This window comes from Symphalangus syndactylus, chromosome 3, assembly GCF_028878055.3.
Source record: "Symphalangus syndactylus isolate Jambi chromosome 3, NHGRI_mSymSyn1-v2.1_pri, whole genome shotgun sequence".
Classification (NCBI taxonomy): domain Eukaryota; kingdom Metazoa; phylum Chordata; class Mammalia; order Primates; family Hylobatidae; genus Symphalangus; species Symphalangus syndactylus.
The window spans coordinates 12,474,458-12,491,100 of NC_072425.2; the positions used below are offsets into that span (position 1 = coordinate 12,474,458).

Genomic DNA, 16,643 nt, shown 5'->3' on the forward strand with positions numbered 1-16,643 from the left:
TGGGACTACACTCAGTCACCAGGCCTGGCTAATTTTTGTATTTTTCTTTTTGTAGAAACGGGGTTTCGCTATGTTGCCCAGGCTGCTTTCGAACTCCTGAGCTCAAGCAATCCACCCGCCTTGGCCTGCCAAAGTGCTGGGATTACAGGCAAGAGTCACCGCACCTGGCCAAGTTTCAGTCCTTTTACTATGCATATCTTTTTTTACTTTTTAAATTTTTGAAGGAAAAACGTGAGACCATACTTAACATAGTATTCTGTAGGCTTAATGTATTCTGAGTGTCTTTCCAATCATACTTTTTATATTTTAATGATATAGATACCTCTCCTAGCACCAGCAAAAAAGTAGAATTTGTTTTGTACCTTTTACTAATACACGTCTAGAAAAGAATATTCCTGTTAGCCCCAGCCCACATCACCACACAGAAAAAATTGTAGTAATACCAAAATATTTTCTTAAATCTTGACTTTATTCTGAATGTTGACTGCTTTTTTTTACAGACAGACAGAAGCCATTCGATGTTCATCAGACTGGCCATTTCAGCCATACCTTGTGTTTGATGTCGGGGATGGTTCAGAAAGACGGGATAATGAGTATGTTCTCCTCTTGCCTCAGTCCTCTGATAGTCCCAGAATTGTTACATGATTTGCATTGGTATTTCTGTTAAATGCATTTCCTATACTCATCTCTCTGCCTAGTGTCAGGGCACAGTCATTTTCACTTAAGTTGATGCTTCTTTTTTCTGTATAATGGGGATAATATTACCTAATGTCATAAGCAAGTGCTTGAGTAGATACTTGTTGAGCTCACAGCAGTGAGGGAAACAGACATGCCCATTGCAAGATGGTGATCTCATGGGAAGACAGGCCTTCACCAGGTAATCACCTAGGTAAGCAGTTATTCCAGTTGGGTTAAGTACTGTGAAGGCTAAGTATAAATTCAGTTGAATGAAGATGTGAAAGAGAGGAAGGAAGTAGTGACAGAGGTTGGATGGTATTGGGTTGTGAATAAGGGCATGTGTTCAGGTGGTCTGTATATGACAGCAAAGAGGAGTGGTGGTGTTGCTAGAAAGCAGCGATGTCAGAGGAGCTGGGGATTCTTGTGAGAGAGTAGGGGAGGAACAGTCTAGGGGCAGCATTTGTTGGCACAGATACAAGCACCACTCTGTCATGAAGTAGGAGGAAACACAAATCCCACTTCTACATCATGGGATGGCTGCAGAGCAGGTGGCGTCCTCAGGCAAGAATCAGGCGTTAGATAAGATACAGAGGTGGAAGTAGGGAACACTCATTGAAGAGGTTAAACATACAGAGGAGGGGTTGGCCATGGGATTGTAGTGCTGGAGGGACTGCAGCCTAAAGGTTTTAATGGGGCCTGTTGGAGGAGAGCAAAGGATTGCGAGTTAAGCCCCAGAGCATCATGAGGAAGGAGGGTTATGAGTGGAATGTTGACCAGGAGGGTTAATCTGGGAGGGGACCAAGGAAAATGAAGATTTCAGGGATGGAAGAGATCGCTAGCTGACTGGGTTGTCCATTTAGTAAGTCTCAAAGTTAGGAGAATGGGTATTTAAGGCTCGTAAAGCAAGGCGGATAAGGTAGCCTCAGGAATCAAGGGATGGGGCAGTGCATCCCCTGGTCTTGGTGCATTTCGGGTCCGGTATGGTCATGAGGGAGCATGTGGTTTCAGGAGGGGTTGAGAGTGCAGGATACGAGGCTGGTGAGGACTACAAAGAGGACATGAACCTGCTCCAGGGCCCATGTGGTTCAACTGGGGTCAAATGGGACACATCCTTCACACTGAGTCTGTGTGGATGGCAGCTGCTCGGTTGTGTGGTGTGTGTTGTATGCAGCCAGTGGTGAGGGACAAGGAAGATCATACATCTAAAGCATTTTCTCAGTGTTCGGAAGATAGTTAATCCTTAATTCATGTTAGCTATCTCTTATTCACATCTTTGTTCTTATTAATACTGCTGTTCTTACTACTGCTCTCCTTGTTTTAACAGATGAAGAAAGTGATGCCTGAACTTCAGTTGATTTCAAACTCTTTTCTCTCTACAGCTTCATTTTTCACTGGGCATTTCACATGTATTCACATTCGCCATAGTATTTTCACATTTATTCATATGTACCACATTAATGGTCATTGTAACAGCCTCTTGGAGTCACTGCTAGCTGAATAAAAGATGAAGCCTAGCTGCCTGCCCTTTACTATAATGGGAAACAAACTCAGTAGAACTTAAGTTAGCAATTAGCCTGCTATTAGTTTTGATAACATTGTGTTTTCTTTTTCCATCTTGTTTAGCTCGTATATAAATGTTCAAGAAATAAAACTGGTGATGGAAATAATTAAGCTTATTAAAGACAAAAGAAAGGATGTTAGTTTTCGAAACATTGGCATAATAACGCATTACAAGGCCCAGAAGACGATGATTCAGAAGGATTTGGACAAAGAGTTCGATAGAAAAGGGTGAGGTATTTTTATAAATATTTCCAGTTTTCTTGTTGAATTAGAATGAGGATATAGAAGGAAAGAAGAAAAGGGAAACTCTTAAGGAATGGTCTGTGCAAATTGGTGATACGGCACAAGGAAGCTGGAATGCTGCTGCCTTTCATAGACTTGTGCTGTGTAGCTCCTGGGTAGACAGGGTACTTCCTGGCAGTTGGAATGTCAGCATTCTCCTTGGCAATGAATGGAATTGACTAAGAAACTTGCCAGGTCTTTACCTTTTAGTTCCATGACTTGTTCATCTGAATTCTTGTTCTAGCAAGACTAAAAGTGACATTTCACTTTAAATAAATGATTTAACCCTTGTATTGCCTTTATGTATAGAATGAAGATCATGTTTTTTTTTCCTTCTTACCTCAACAGTAAAATTAAAGATTAAATATTGGAAATCCATGACCTTAGAATCATCTTGTTTTTTTTTTTTTTTTGAGACGGAGTCTCGCTCTGTCCCCCAGGCTGGAGTGCAGTGGCGCGATCTCGGCTCACTGCAAGCTCCGCCTCCCGGGTTCACGCCATTCTCCTGCCTCAGCCTCTCCGAGTAGCTGGGACTACAGGCGCCCGCCACCACGCCCGGCTGATTTTTTGTATTTTTAGTAGAGACGGGGTTTCACTGTGGTCTCAATCTCCTGACCTCGTGATCCGCCTGCCTCAGCCTCCCAAAGTGCTGGGATTACAAGCATGAGCACCGCGCCCGGCCAAAATCATCTTAACTTAGAAGCACACAGACTACCAAAATCGAATCTAGAAAACAATAGAAAATCACACCTATAGGCTGGGTGTGTTGGCTCACACCAGTAATCCCAGCACTTTGGGAGGCTGAGGCGGGCAGATCACCTGAGGTAAGGAGGTTGAGACCAGCCTGGGCAACATGGTGAAACCCCATCTCTACTGAAAAAAATACAAAAATTAGCCGGGCGTAGTGGGGCGCTCCCGTAGTGCCAGCTACTCGGGAGGCTGAGGTAGGTAAATTACTTGAACCCAGGAGGCGGAGGCTGCAGTGAGCTGAGATTGCCCCACTGCATCACTCCAGCCTGGGTGACAGAGCGAGATTCCATCTCAAAAAAAAAAAAGAAAAAATCAGACCTATGTAACAAATAATGAAACATTTCCCAATAATGAAAAGCCCAGAACCAAGCTAAGCTGGTGAATTCTATCAAATATTAAAAGAAGAATGAACACAAGTCATTCTCACATGCTTCCAATAAATAGAACCCTCAAATTCATTTTTTGAAGCCAGTATTACACTGATACCAAAGCCAAGGGAAGGTATCACAAGAAAACTACAGATCCAAATCCCTTATGACTAGATACAAAAATCCTCAACAAAATAGTGACAAACTGAATTCAGCAGTTTATTACAAGTATTTATACATCAAGACCAAGTAGGATTTATCCCAGCAATGCAAGATTGCTTCAACATATGAAAATCAGTATGATATACCATATTAGAAGAATGAGGAGACCCACATAATCAGCTCAGTAGATACAAAAAAAAAATTGCACAGAACCCAAAACGCTTTGATGATTAAAAAGAAAAAACTAAGAATACAAAGGAACTTTTTTTATTAATAAAAGGCATTTACAAAAAACTCATAGCTAACATTATACTTCATGGTAAGAATGAAAGCCTTTCCTCTAAGATGAGGAAAGATGTTTGAAACTCTTACTACTTTTTTTTCAACATTGTACTAGAGGTTTTAGCCAGAGCAGTTAAGTAAGGAAAAGAAATAAAAAGCATCTTTATTGGAAAGAAAAAAGTAAAACTATCTCTTTTCATAGGTGGCCTGATCTTATTTCTAGAAACCCTAACAAAGCCACTCAAAGACACTGTTAGAGATAATAAGCTTAGCAGGATACAAGATTAATATATGGAAGTTGATTATATTTTGATGCAACTAGCAATGAACAGTCTGAAAAGGAAGTTGAAACAATTCCATTTACAATAACATCAAACAGAATAAAACACTTCGGAATAAATGGAACCAAAGAAGTGTAAGACTTGTACGCCGAAAACTGCAAAACATTGTTGAAAGGAATTAACACCTAAATAGGCCGGGTGCAGTGGCTCATGCCTGTAATCCCAGCACTTTGGGAGGCCCAGGTGGGTGGATCACCTGAGGTCAGGAGTTCAAGACCAGCCTGGCCAACATGGTAAAACCCTGTCTCTACGAATAATACAGAAATTATCTGGGCATGGTGGCACACGCCTGTAATCCCAACTACTCCGGAGGCTGAGGCAGGAGAATCACTTGAACCCGGGAAGCGGAGGTTGCAGTGAGCTGAGATCGCTCCATTGCACTCCAGCCTGGGCGACGACAGCGAAATTCCATCTCAAAAAAAAAAACAACCCACCAACATAAATGTGAAGACATCCTGTTTTCATGGACTGGAAGACTTAGTGTTGTTTTGTTTTTTGCATTTTTTGTGTTTTTTCATTGTTAGTAGAGACAAGGTCTAACTAAGTTGCCCAGGCTGTTCTCAAACTCCTGAGTTCACACAGTCTTCCTAAAGTGCTTGGATTACAGACATGAGCTACCATGCCCAGCCAGAGACTTAGTATCAGCGTGACCATTTCTGTAAAAAAGGCAGTTGTAATACATCTGTAGATCGATTTGGGGAGCGCTGCCACCTTAACACTAAGTCTTAGTAAATAACTTGTACTATGTGGTACAATGAAATACTAATGAAAAAAGGGATGAAGTTCTGTTACATGCTACAACATGGATGAACTTTGGAAATGTTATGCTAAGGGAACAGTCACAAATAATCACATTTCGTAATTCCATTTATGTGAAACTCACAGTATAAGAAAATCTGTAGAGACAGAAAGTAGATTAGTGGTTGCCAGGGAATGGAGAGAGGAGAAAATTCAGGCTAACCTCCAAGAAAATATTTTTACAATTTCTTAGCAGCCGAGCATGGTGGTGCATGCATCTCCTTGGGAGGCTGAGGCAAGGAGGATTGCTTGAGCCCCAGAAGTTTTGAGTCCAGCCTGGACAATGTAGTGAGACTCCCCCTCTCTCTCTTTTTTTTAAGTTTCTTAAAAAATAAAGACTAAGGCCAGGCATGGTGGCTCATATCTACAATCCTAACATTTTGGGTGGGTGAGGTGGAAGGATTGCTTGAGGCCAGGGGTTTGAGACCAGCCTGGGCAACATAGCAAGACCCCATCTCTACAAAACATGGAAAAATTAGGGTGGTGGTCCATGCCTGTAGTCCTAGCCACTTAGGAGGCTGAGACAGGGCTCAGGTGTTCAAGTTACTGTGAGCTATGAATATGCCGCTGCACTCCAGCCTGGATAGGAGTGAGGCTAGACTGTGAAAAACCAAAAAACTAATTTATAAGTATGTATATTTAATAATTATCTTCCTTTTTCCAGTAAATATGTTTCTGTTTTGTAAATAGACCAGCAGAAGTAGATACTGTGGATGCATTCCAGGGTCGGCAGAAGGATTGTGTTATTGTTACATGTGTCAGAGCAAATAGCATGCAAGGTTCAATTGGGTGAGTTACTGTCATTGTTGCTCTTTTATACTTTTATACATTGTTGCTTGTTTATAATTCAGGATTAGGTTCATTATCACTGTTGGAGAACACCATTTGCTTTCTTAATTTTCTTTTGTGAAAACCTGTGTAATACTATGAAAGTTTCTCTTTTAAGTTGTGGAATAGACCCACTGTTAGATCTTGGTGCAATCTCGGCCCACTGCAACCTCCACCTCCTGGATTCAAGCGATTCTTCTGCATCAGCCTCCCAAGTAGCTGGGACTACAGGCATGTGCTACCACGCCCAGCTAATTTTTGTATTTATAAATTAGTTTGTTTTCAAATAAAATAGTAATTAATCTTTGCCCCTCCCTGGGATGGGCTGCATATACAGAGACCAGTTATATCTCAGGGTCAGTTTATAAATAGTCCTTTCTTTCCCAGCTAATTTGAAATTTCACTTTTATACATCAATTCTATTTCTGAGCTCTTTTTCTGATCTATTGAAATATTTATCTGGTGTTCATGTATTTCTACACTAGTTCTACAATATCTTAACAATCCAGATATATTTAAATGTAAGAATAAAGTGATTGGGCTGGTACCACATTTTTAGGATTTTTCAAGGCTTCAAGATTGCACTGTTAAAATTTCCAATGATCTCATCCAGGTAAAAGTAGGAAATTGATAGATACATCACTTTGAAGGAAGCCCCGAGGTTTTGGTTTGTTTCCTGTTTTTAATAGGAATTCTTCTGTGCCCGGTACCCTGTATTGGGACGGAGAGTAAGAAAGCACTGTGACTTCTAGAGGAGTGGAGGAGTCCCGGAAAAGCTGCCTGCAGTCCACCTGTGTCTCACATGGGCATGCTGAGTCATTCTAGAGTCCACCTGTGTCTCACTGGCTTGCTGAGTCACTCTAGAGTCCACCTGTGTCTCACATGAGGATACTGAGTCTAGAGTCTACCTGTGTGTCATATGGGCATGCTGAGTCATTCTAGAGTCCACCTGTGTCTCATGTGAGGATGCTGAGTCATTCTAGAGTCCACCTGTGTCTCACGTGAGGATGCTGAGTCATTCTAGAGTCCACCTGTGTCTCACGTGAGGATGCTGAGTCATTCTAGAGTCCACCTGTGTCTCACGTGAGGATGCTGAGTCATTCTAGAGTCCACCTGTGTCTCACGTGAGGATGCTGAGTCATTCTAGAGTCCACCTGTGTCTCGGGCACGCTGAGTCATTCTAGATTCCACCTCTGTCAGACACTGGCATGTTGAGTCATTCTAGAGTCCACCTGTGTCTCACATGGGCATGTTAAGTCATTCTAGACAAAGAAGGAGCTCTTTTTTATTGCCTAGATTCCTGGCAAGTTTGCAGAGATTGAATGTCACCATCACACGAGCCAAGTACAGCCTCTTCATCCTTGGACATTTGAGGACCCTGATGGTAGGTACCAGAGAGCTCAGAAGTTTACCCATTGTTACTGTTGTTGGATTGAGTTTTTGTTCTTATTTTCCATCAAAGTGTAAATGATTTCTGGATTACAAAATAATGGTTGTTATGTTTTCCAGCAACTTCTTCCTAGGAGCTTTTGTGTACACGTGAACCATTCGCCTTTTTTCAGCCCAGAACCCAAGTATCTACACTGGGCTCTCAAGGTGACCATTTTAAAACAAATTATCCACATCATAGGATTATTGTTAAGAAGGTATATTAAACCCACAAATGTAAAGTGCCATAGCAATTGCTCGGCACTTAGTAAACACTCAGTAAATGTGGCTGTTATTAGCCCAGCTTAATGCCAGAGAGAGTTTGCAGGCGCGTGCTCTGCTCTGCTTTTCTGCTGGCACTGGGAGCCGTGCTGCTCACTCTGTTTCTCCAGCACTTAGCGCCTCCGGCATTCTTCTGCCAGGACAGGCGCCCCTCTGGAAGAGGTGTACGAGTTTCCAACTTTAGTAGACAAATGGTACAGCTTAATTCACTGATATCACAGCTAGATGTAGCACATATTTGCTGTTTGTCTCATTAGGGGTAATAACTTTGTAGTTTTCCTCATTTCTCTTTTTTATAAAGTCATTGATTTCATCTAAGAAGAGCCAACTTGGTGGCTTTTTTTCTCTGGTTTTGGTTCCTGCCACCAGGTGGCGCTCAGATACACCTTTCTAGTTCGTTCCTCCTCTATCACCTCCAGCCTTTGTCGTTTGTGTGCCTACTCTGAAGTTTTAAACGCTGTGTACCGTTTATTTTTATGTACCTCCTATTTTTAAGTTGATAGAAAAAAATCTTTGTAAGTTTAAATATTACTGAAGATTATGCTTCTGATGTATTATCAATATTGACATTTTAAAATACAGCAATTAAAATAATTACATCACTCTTAAATATATCCAGTGGAATAGATAGCAATATTATTTTATTTTTTCCTCTCTTTGAAATTGTACTTCCATTCCTACTTGTTTAGGATAAGATTCACTGGGGTAATCTCTTTTTAGAATTAAAAGCCTTTAATCTCACTGATCTACACCTCTCTCACAAAAATTTCTGTATAACTTGAAAGTTTAAAAAGTTGTTTGACCTTTTTTTTTTTTTTTTTTTTTTTGAGACAGGGTCTCACTCTATCACCCTGGCTGGAGTGCAGTGGCAGAATCACAGCTTACCGCAGCCTCTGCCTCCTGGATTTAAGCTGTTCTCCCACCTCAGCCTCCTGAGTCGCTGAGACTATAGGCGCATGTACCACCACACCCAGCTAATTTTTGTACTTTTAGTAGAGAAAGCGTCTTACCATGTCATCCAGGCTGGTCTCAAACTCTTGGGCTCAAGTCATCCCACCTCGGCCTAAAAAGTTGATTTTTATCACTATTTGGGGAACCCATGTGAAGGGTGCATGCAACCTCTCAGTACTTTCTTTGCAACTTCCTGTAAATCTATAGTTACCTCAAAATATAGGTTTGGATTTTTAAAAATTGCTTTTCCTGTGACCATAAGGATCTGAGTGTTAAAACGTGATCTCTTATCAATTGAATAGCCTGTTAACACTTATTTGTACAGTTGAGCAAAACAAGACAAATATATTTAATATCACAGATTTTGATAATGTTTAAACCTGAAAAGTAAATGAAATGTTACTAGAGATAATCTTTCAGTGATGCCTTGATTAAAGGAGCCTTCATGGGCACTACTGTTTTTCATCCTCCCTTAATTTGGCACCTCAGGGTGCTGATGTGTCTTGGCAGTACACTATGGATGGATGAGGCCCATTGTGATTGTGAAAGGTGGGGTGCAGGAGGCAGGGCAGCCCGAGGAGGACATGGGAAGCTGGGGTTTAGAAGGTTATTCCGTAACCCTTTTTCACATTCCGTTTAGACAGTGTTTGGGAGCCCCTGGGTCACACTTCCACAACTGTGCAGACCACTGACTCCAGCTCATGGCACCGACACTGTTTTCACTCTAGGAAGGCAGTGCTACAAAAAGAGACAGACTAGAATCTGAAACTTCCCGATTTGTCAGCTGGGCTTTCTAACTTTTTTTGTCCTTGGGCTTTTTCTTTGTTGTTTTGGGGATTTGTTTGTTTTTGTTTTTAATTTTTTAGCCTAGTTCCCCTTATGGAAATGGGATCAATCATTAAAGTGTTTGATTTCCTCTGAGAAACCAAGGCTAATAGTGCCTGCTCAGAACGGTTTTTGTGATCTTAGGAATGGATTAAACACCAAGTTTAGGTGTAGTAAACTTAGCAAAAATAGCAAGGCCATCTGCTTCACGCGTGTGTTTGAGCCACAGGCTAAGGATCTTTAGAGATCTGAGTGAGAAAGAGAACTGAGCCCCAGAGCCTGACGCTCCCTCCACAGACCTGTCTTCGATATGCCAGCCACTGGGCCAAGCATTTTATTCTGGTCACATGACTTTCTCCAGACCTTGAAAAACTACTGTGAAGTCAGCTTATTACCATAGTTTATCAAATTTAAGAAACCATTCGTTATAATATGCACCACTATTTTAGGAACCATTATTAGACTATGACACAGTGCCTTATTTTCACTTAGAACTTTCATATTTATTGAAAGGACTCTCTTAAGACTTTAGACAGATTTTTATCATATTCTTATCCATACATAGAAAATACAAGTAAAAGAATAGGTTAAAATATTCCTAAAAATATTTCACTTTCGGAATCTAGCATGAGTGAATCACATCCCAATCCATAGTCATCAGTGTTGTCATTCATCCCCAGTGCAGTAATAAGGTTGGCAATTTAGCATTTGCTAAGAGTTTCACCATTGTCTCCAGGATTTTCTTAGGACCCTTGATCTCCAGTGTATAAGGTTTTTTTTTTTTGAGACAGAGCCTCACCTTGTTGCCCAGGCTGGAGTGCAGTGGCACGATCTTAGCTCACTGCAACCTCCGCCTCCTGGGTTCAGGCGATTCTCGTGCCTCAGCCTCTCAAGTACCTGGGATTACAGGTGTGCGCCACCACACTTGGCTAATTTTTGTATTTTTAGTAGAGACGGGGTTTCACCATGTTGCCCAGGCTCGTCTGGAACCTCTGACCTCAGGTGATCCGCCCACCTCGGCCTCCCAAAGTGTTAGGATTACAGGCGTGAGCCACTGCACCCGGCCCAGTGCATAAGTTTTAATGCTGGTGTTGTCTTATCAGAAAATGTCTGTAGAAGGTTTTCAGGCGAGATTTTTAAGTGGTTTATTGACTAAAAGTCTAAGGGTTATAATTGCCTCCTCATGAAATCTCCAAGGATAAGTGCATGGCCAGGAAGCTCCCCAAGGTCAGAAATGGTAAAATGTGAAAGCAACGTGCACTTTAGAATCCATTAAATAAAATATTACTCCTGTTTTACAGATGAGGAAACAGGCTCTGAGGTCAAGTGACTTGACCAAGGTCACACAGCAAGTAAATACTGTGCAGCCTCACTGCTTCCCTAACATACCTTTAATGAACAGGACAGGAGCCCCCATGAGAGGCTTCTGAAGAAACTGTCGGGAAAAGAGGAGAGATGCATGTGTTTGGCGACTTTCCCGAGATGGGGTTTAGTATCTTAAGCTCCTGTAGGAAACAGGCAGAAAGTGAGATGATATCTTGAGATCTCAGTGGATGAAGATCTTTTAGCCGTTTGGGGTTTGGGAGGCCTTTGGAAATCCAGTGAAAGCGATGGGCCTTTTTCTAGAATAGTCACATGCACTCAGAATTTTGCTTTCTGAAACCAGACCTTCCTGTTTCAGAATGTTAGTCCTGCCAAGAGCTGTAGGCAGTACTCTAGATCACCAGTGTCCAAAGGACCTTTCTGTGATAATGGAAATGTTTTGTGTCTGCACTGCTTAGTACAATAGCCATTAGTCATGTGTGACCGCTGTGTACTTGAAATGTGGCTGATGCAATTTAGGAACAGAATTTTTTATTTTGTTTATTTTAATTTATTGAAATATAAGTAGCAACATGATGCGCCTAGTGACTAGTGCAGACCTGCATTGCAGCTGAATGCACTGATAAAAATGGTTGAAGTTTGGCCAGGCATGGTGGCTCACGCCTGTAATCCCAGCACTTTGGGAGCTGAGGTGGGCGGATCATGAGGTCAGGAGATCGAAGCCATCCTGGCTAACACGATGAAACCCCCATCTCTACTAAAAATACAAAAAATTAGCCGGGTGTGGTGGCAGGCGCCTGTAGTCCCAGCTACTCGGGAGGCTGAGGCAGGAGAATGGCGTGGACCGGGGAGATGGAGGTCTCGGCCAAGATCGCACCACTGCACTCCAGCCTGGCGGCAGAGTGAGTCTCTGTCTCAAAAAAAAAAAAAAAAAAAAAAAAAGTTGAAGTTCTCCATTATAGGTTGTGACCAGGTCTTATTTTTTAGGAATGGGACTTTATCATTTTGTATTCGAATTTATTTTTTCCTTTCATCCTTGTCTGACGAGTAATGAATCTTGAGAATCTGTTCCTACAGTAACATATATTATTTGTTCAGAAATGAAAGCTGGAACTCTATGCTTCCCAAGCAGTGTTTCTTTGGGGTGTAATTATTACTCCTTTCTCATTGTTTCAAGGAAAACCAGCATTGGAATCAGCTGATTCAGGATGCTCAGAAGCGTGGTGCCATTATTAAGACCTGTGACAAAAACTATAGACATGATGCAATGAAGATTCTGAAACTCAAGCCTGTGCTGCAGAGAAGTCTCACTCACCCTCCCACCATAGCCCCAGAGGTGTCCAGACCCCAGGGTGGTTTGCCCAGCAGCAAGCTAGACAGTGGATTTGCCAAGCCATCTGTGGCTGCTTCTCTATACCACACACCCTCTGACTCCAAGGAAACTACTCTTACTGTTACTTCAAAGGACCCTGAAAGACCTCCTGTTCATGACCAACTTCGGGACCCACGGCTGCTGAAGAGGATGGGCATTGAGGTCAAAGGAGGAATATTCCTATGGGATCCACAACCCTCGAGCCCCCAGCATCCTGGAGCAACACCTCCTTCAGGCGAGCCGGGCTTCCCTGTCGTTCACCAGGACCTGAGCCATGCACAGCAGCCCGCTGCTGTAGTGGCTGCTCTGAGCAACCACAAACCTCCCGTGCAGGGCGAACCTCCAGCTGCCAGTCCCGAGGCTTCCACGTGTCAGAGCAAATGTGATGACCCGGAAGAGGAGCTCTGTCACAGGAGAGAGGCCAGGGCTTTCAGTGAAGGGGAGCAGGAGAAGTGTGGTTCCGAGACCCATCACACCAGGAGGAACTCTAGGTGGGACGAGAGGAGACTGGAGCAGGAGGACAGCAGTTCCAAGAAAAGAAAGCTTTTATAGGAAAGCCCAGTGACATGGGCCAGCAGCCACAGCATATTGTAAACTGAAGATGACCAGCTTGTGGGACCATCTAGATAAGCTTATTTGTTTTTTGTAAGGAGTTTATGTGCTGTTGGAAAACATGGAAAATGCATCCTTAACACCTGAGCCTCTGGTCATCTTCAGTATTTTCTGTCATTTGCAAAAGCTTTCAGAGGGCATTGTGTATCAGTAATAATGTCCTTGAAGTCAGAGACTGGAACTGTTGATCTCTTCGTCTTCTATAGACAAGGAGGTCAGACTGGAGTCAATGTTGTACAAGTTGAAATGTGTATTTGTATAGCAAATAACAAAATCCTTTTAAAATTTAGTCTAGTAGACCGCTTTTCTTTCCCCTGTTTAAAATGTTAATCATTTTTTCAACAGAACAAACTTTATATTTAAAAAAAACAGATGGGAGGAGGGCAGGTCCTTTCAACCATTGTTAGGGCAAGACAGATTTATTTAACAGCCTAGCTTGGAATAAGCTGAGTTAGTGCTGGTGGGTCAGGTGTCTCTAGCTCTAGTTAAAAAAAAAAAAAAAAGGCAAAAAACCCCCAAAAACCTGGAGTCTCCTAGGGGACACTTTGGGCAGCACGGTTTTGTTAGGTAAAGTCTTGCTGACATGGTGCATTTTTAGATACAGTGCATTGGTCCAGGGTATTATATTTTTGTGATGAGTTCATTTACCTGTTTTAGTATGCACATAGTTCCCTAGCTAAAATTCCTATTCTTGAGAGAGAAGAAGATGGAGTGAAAGAATAATTCTTGAGCTACCATTCAAAGGCTCCCAGCATATTGTGAGCTTTGTGTGATTGGTGAGGTACAGACACGTGGTTGCCAAATGCCAGATTAGCGCTGGGTCAGCTGTGGAAGAATCGCCTCAGCTTACAGATTGTCAGACAGATCTAACTAGTTTTCCAGAAAGCCTGGGATGCTGTGTGTTCAACACTTCCCAAGGGATTCTGATCACCAGGCAGCTTGGGAACCACTGGGGCAGGCCAAATAGAATATTTTGGGCGGGGAAGAAGCACCCGGTTTAAAATGAAGGGTAACCAGAGGAGTTCAGAACTGGGAAGAGAGTGGTAGACTTCCTGTGATCTTCAGAAATCATCTACCTGGTAAAAATACATGCTGTTTAGAATATCTGATAGGTGTTTCCAGCTACTATTAGAGGTGATAGTGCTTTGCGGGGGAAAAAAATTGGCCCTGGTGAATGGAGATCAAGGAAGCTCGGAACAAGGAAGGGGTGGGCTGTCTGATTTTGTCCAATTTTCCAAATATCCACACAGTGAATTGGAGTATCCTAAACCTGAGAATGTACAGTTGACAGTTGTAAAAACTAGGGGTCTGTAGTGAATTCTCTGCAGCCCCTTATCTCATTTGGGGGTAGGAAAATAGCTGAAGATTCATGTGCATTATTTGATATTTCCTTTGTCATCTGCTTTTTAAGCAAAAGAGGGTTTTGTGTTAGAAATTCTACTTGAGCAGATTGTAAAGAACTTTAAAAAACAACTTTTGGTTGCCAAAAGTTTGAGCATTTGATTTCATTACCTGTGTCTCTCTCACTGGTGTCCGGACATCTGACTAATGTCAGCTGAACCAACTTCTGAAACTCAGGGAGCAGGTGACTTCCTAGAGTGCTTTGTCCCCAGAATCAGCTACTGCTTCCTGTGTGGGGGTGGAGAGTTTGTCTTTGGCCATGCAGTGTGCGACAGTTCAGGACGGGTAGGGATGGGCCCCACTCTGTCTGGGTCAAGGGCTCTATCAGCTTCTTCCATGTGCCTTTGGGAAGAAATCTCATTCCTTTAAGTTTGCTTTTCTGTTATCTTGATGAAGTGCCCAGTTTAGCAGACACTTGTAGTGGTGGCCACTTAGGGAATGTACAAACTCCTAAGCTTCTAAAGGGAGGCATGGCAAAAACAGTTGGGGTCAGGATGTCTCCCACTCTGCTCATGTTAATACTAATAACACATGATTTGAGAAATAAGTTTTCTCTAAAATGCATATTTTGCTGCCACACACTGAACAATATTATTTGCAGTGAAGTTTGATGCCTGTTCTTACGTTGTGTTCAGCTGTTGGTTCACCACTCAGCAGATCTGATTCTGCAAGAATTAGTGGTAGAACTACATCGTCCTTTCTAACGGACGAGCCTGTGTCCTGTGACGGCCTTTCACAGCAGAATGCGGTTGCACTTCACATTACTTTTGAAACTTCACTCGTTCCAGTTGGTACAAGTATTTGCCAAAGCCATTTCCTGTGTTCACCGTGACCCCTCCTGATGTGGCTGTCAGCGCAGCGTTGTTGAACAGGGCTATTCTTTTTACAAGGTGTAAAGTGTGGCTCTTTGCTTCGTCTTTCCATGGCATTAAAAGAAAGTTCCCTGCCTTCTTTCAATATTAGTTATTTCAAATGAATATGTGCTACTTAAAAACTTGTTTTGTCTCTTTGTATATAATTTGCCTTGGATTTATTGTGCACAGTTTGTTGAGTTGTATGTTTTTGTGAATTATCAGGAGTAAATTTGACAAGTACATGTGAATAACCTCCTGTAAATGAATTTTATAACAAAAATGTACTGAACTATTTTTTAAAGTTGTGCAGATTAGCAATTTTTTTTGCTATAGCTTTGACTTTTCTATGCTGTGAATTACTAGCTGCGATTTGGCAAACATTAACCCTGTTGTCTTTGTTAAACCCTAAATTTTAAGAGGAAATGGCAGAATTAGAAGCAGAAACAAGAAGACGGACATGGATTAGAAGTTATGTATTACGAAGTAAACTGCAAGGTACTAACATCATTTCGTCTGCCATTTGGTTTGCTTTATGCTGAAATTACTTGGTGGGGATTTGTGCAATTCAGATATAAGAAGTTTCATTATCCAGCCCGACCCTCCTTCCTAGCTGCTTTTGGAATCTTCTCTGTACAGTAATGAGGTGCCTTGAGGCCAGCTGTGCTGTTTCGTTACAGAATGAAGTTTGGTCCAACAGAAATATGTGCTGATCATTAGGCTGGAATTGGGGTGGAGGTGAGATAGGAGGAACAGATGAACAGTGACCCGTGAAAGGAGCTCCCGGAAGCACTGGTGGAGGGACAGGGTAGAATTGCCCTGGCCAGGGGTAATTGCTGATGGTTATAGAAGTGGAACACACTTCATAAAGCAATAACTTGAGGAAGTGTAGTCAGCTTCCCCGCACTTGTGCCTGTTAAAAAGCACTTGACCTCCGCTTCCGTGTCTCATTCTGTACCCAGAAGCGTGTGCACACAGCCCACTTGGCCTGCTTGGCTTGTTCAGTATGCATACACAAATTACCAGGGAGGGTAAAATGGTGTGTTTGGGACTTAGGGGGAGTAATAAATTTGCCCAACGGCCAGGCAAGAGATGAGTGCTGTATGGTGGTCATTTGTGGAATTTGTTACTGCGGCAGCCTTAGTGATGGTTTTTGAAGTCACCAGACATGTCTCTCCTGACCCATCTGTCCCCATGATCGCCCCCACCTCCTGGGTTTCACCATTCATAGTTTGAGGAATAAATGATTCAGGGAGGAAACTAAAATTCAGCCTCAGCTTAAATAGAACTGCTAGTGTTGTACAGCACCACAAAGGCAGTTTCTGTACACAGGGGATCCCTCCATGACTCCAAAGACCTGAGTTACCGTCACCCTGTCCTACTATACAGATGGCATTTGCCAAGTCAAATGGCAGAAATGGCGTTTGTAGTTTGGGTGTTTGAAACTGCAGGAGGACGAACTCTGTGTTGCTCTCCTGTCAGCTCAGTAGACAGTTACCTTTGTTTTCAAGCAGCATTACAACAGAATTATCAGATTGGTAGTTTTCAG

General features: G+C 42.4%; 1 protein-coding gene across 9 annotated transcripts in view; it reads left to right on the forward strand.

The window, feature by feature from the left end:
• The window catches only part of SETX (senataxin), a 94,094-nt gene extending 78,490 nt beyond the window's left edge, over nt 1-15,604 (forward strand). For 8 of the 9 annotated variants that reach the window (XM_055270604.2, XM_063635703.1, XM_055270603.2 and 5 more), the window contains 6 exons: nt 501-593; nt 2,302-2,466; nt 5,912-6,010; nt 7,346-7,433; nt 7,559-7,645; nt 12,036-15,604. In XM_055270604.2, coding sequence (XP_055126579.1) covers nt 501-593; nt 2,302-2,466; nt 5,912-6,010; nt 7,346-7,433; nt 7,559-7,645; nt 12,036-12,782 — 1,279 coding nt within the window. In that variant the 3' untranslated portion in view covers nt 12,783-15,604. The remainder of the gene's footprint in view (nt 1-500; nt 594-2,301; nt 2,467-5,911; nt 6,011-7,345; nt 7,434-7,558; nt 7,646-12,035) is intronic. The other variant, XM_055270607.2, reaches the window with a different exon arrangement.
• Nucleotides 15,605-16,643: the final 1,039 nt, after the last annotated feature.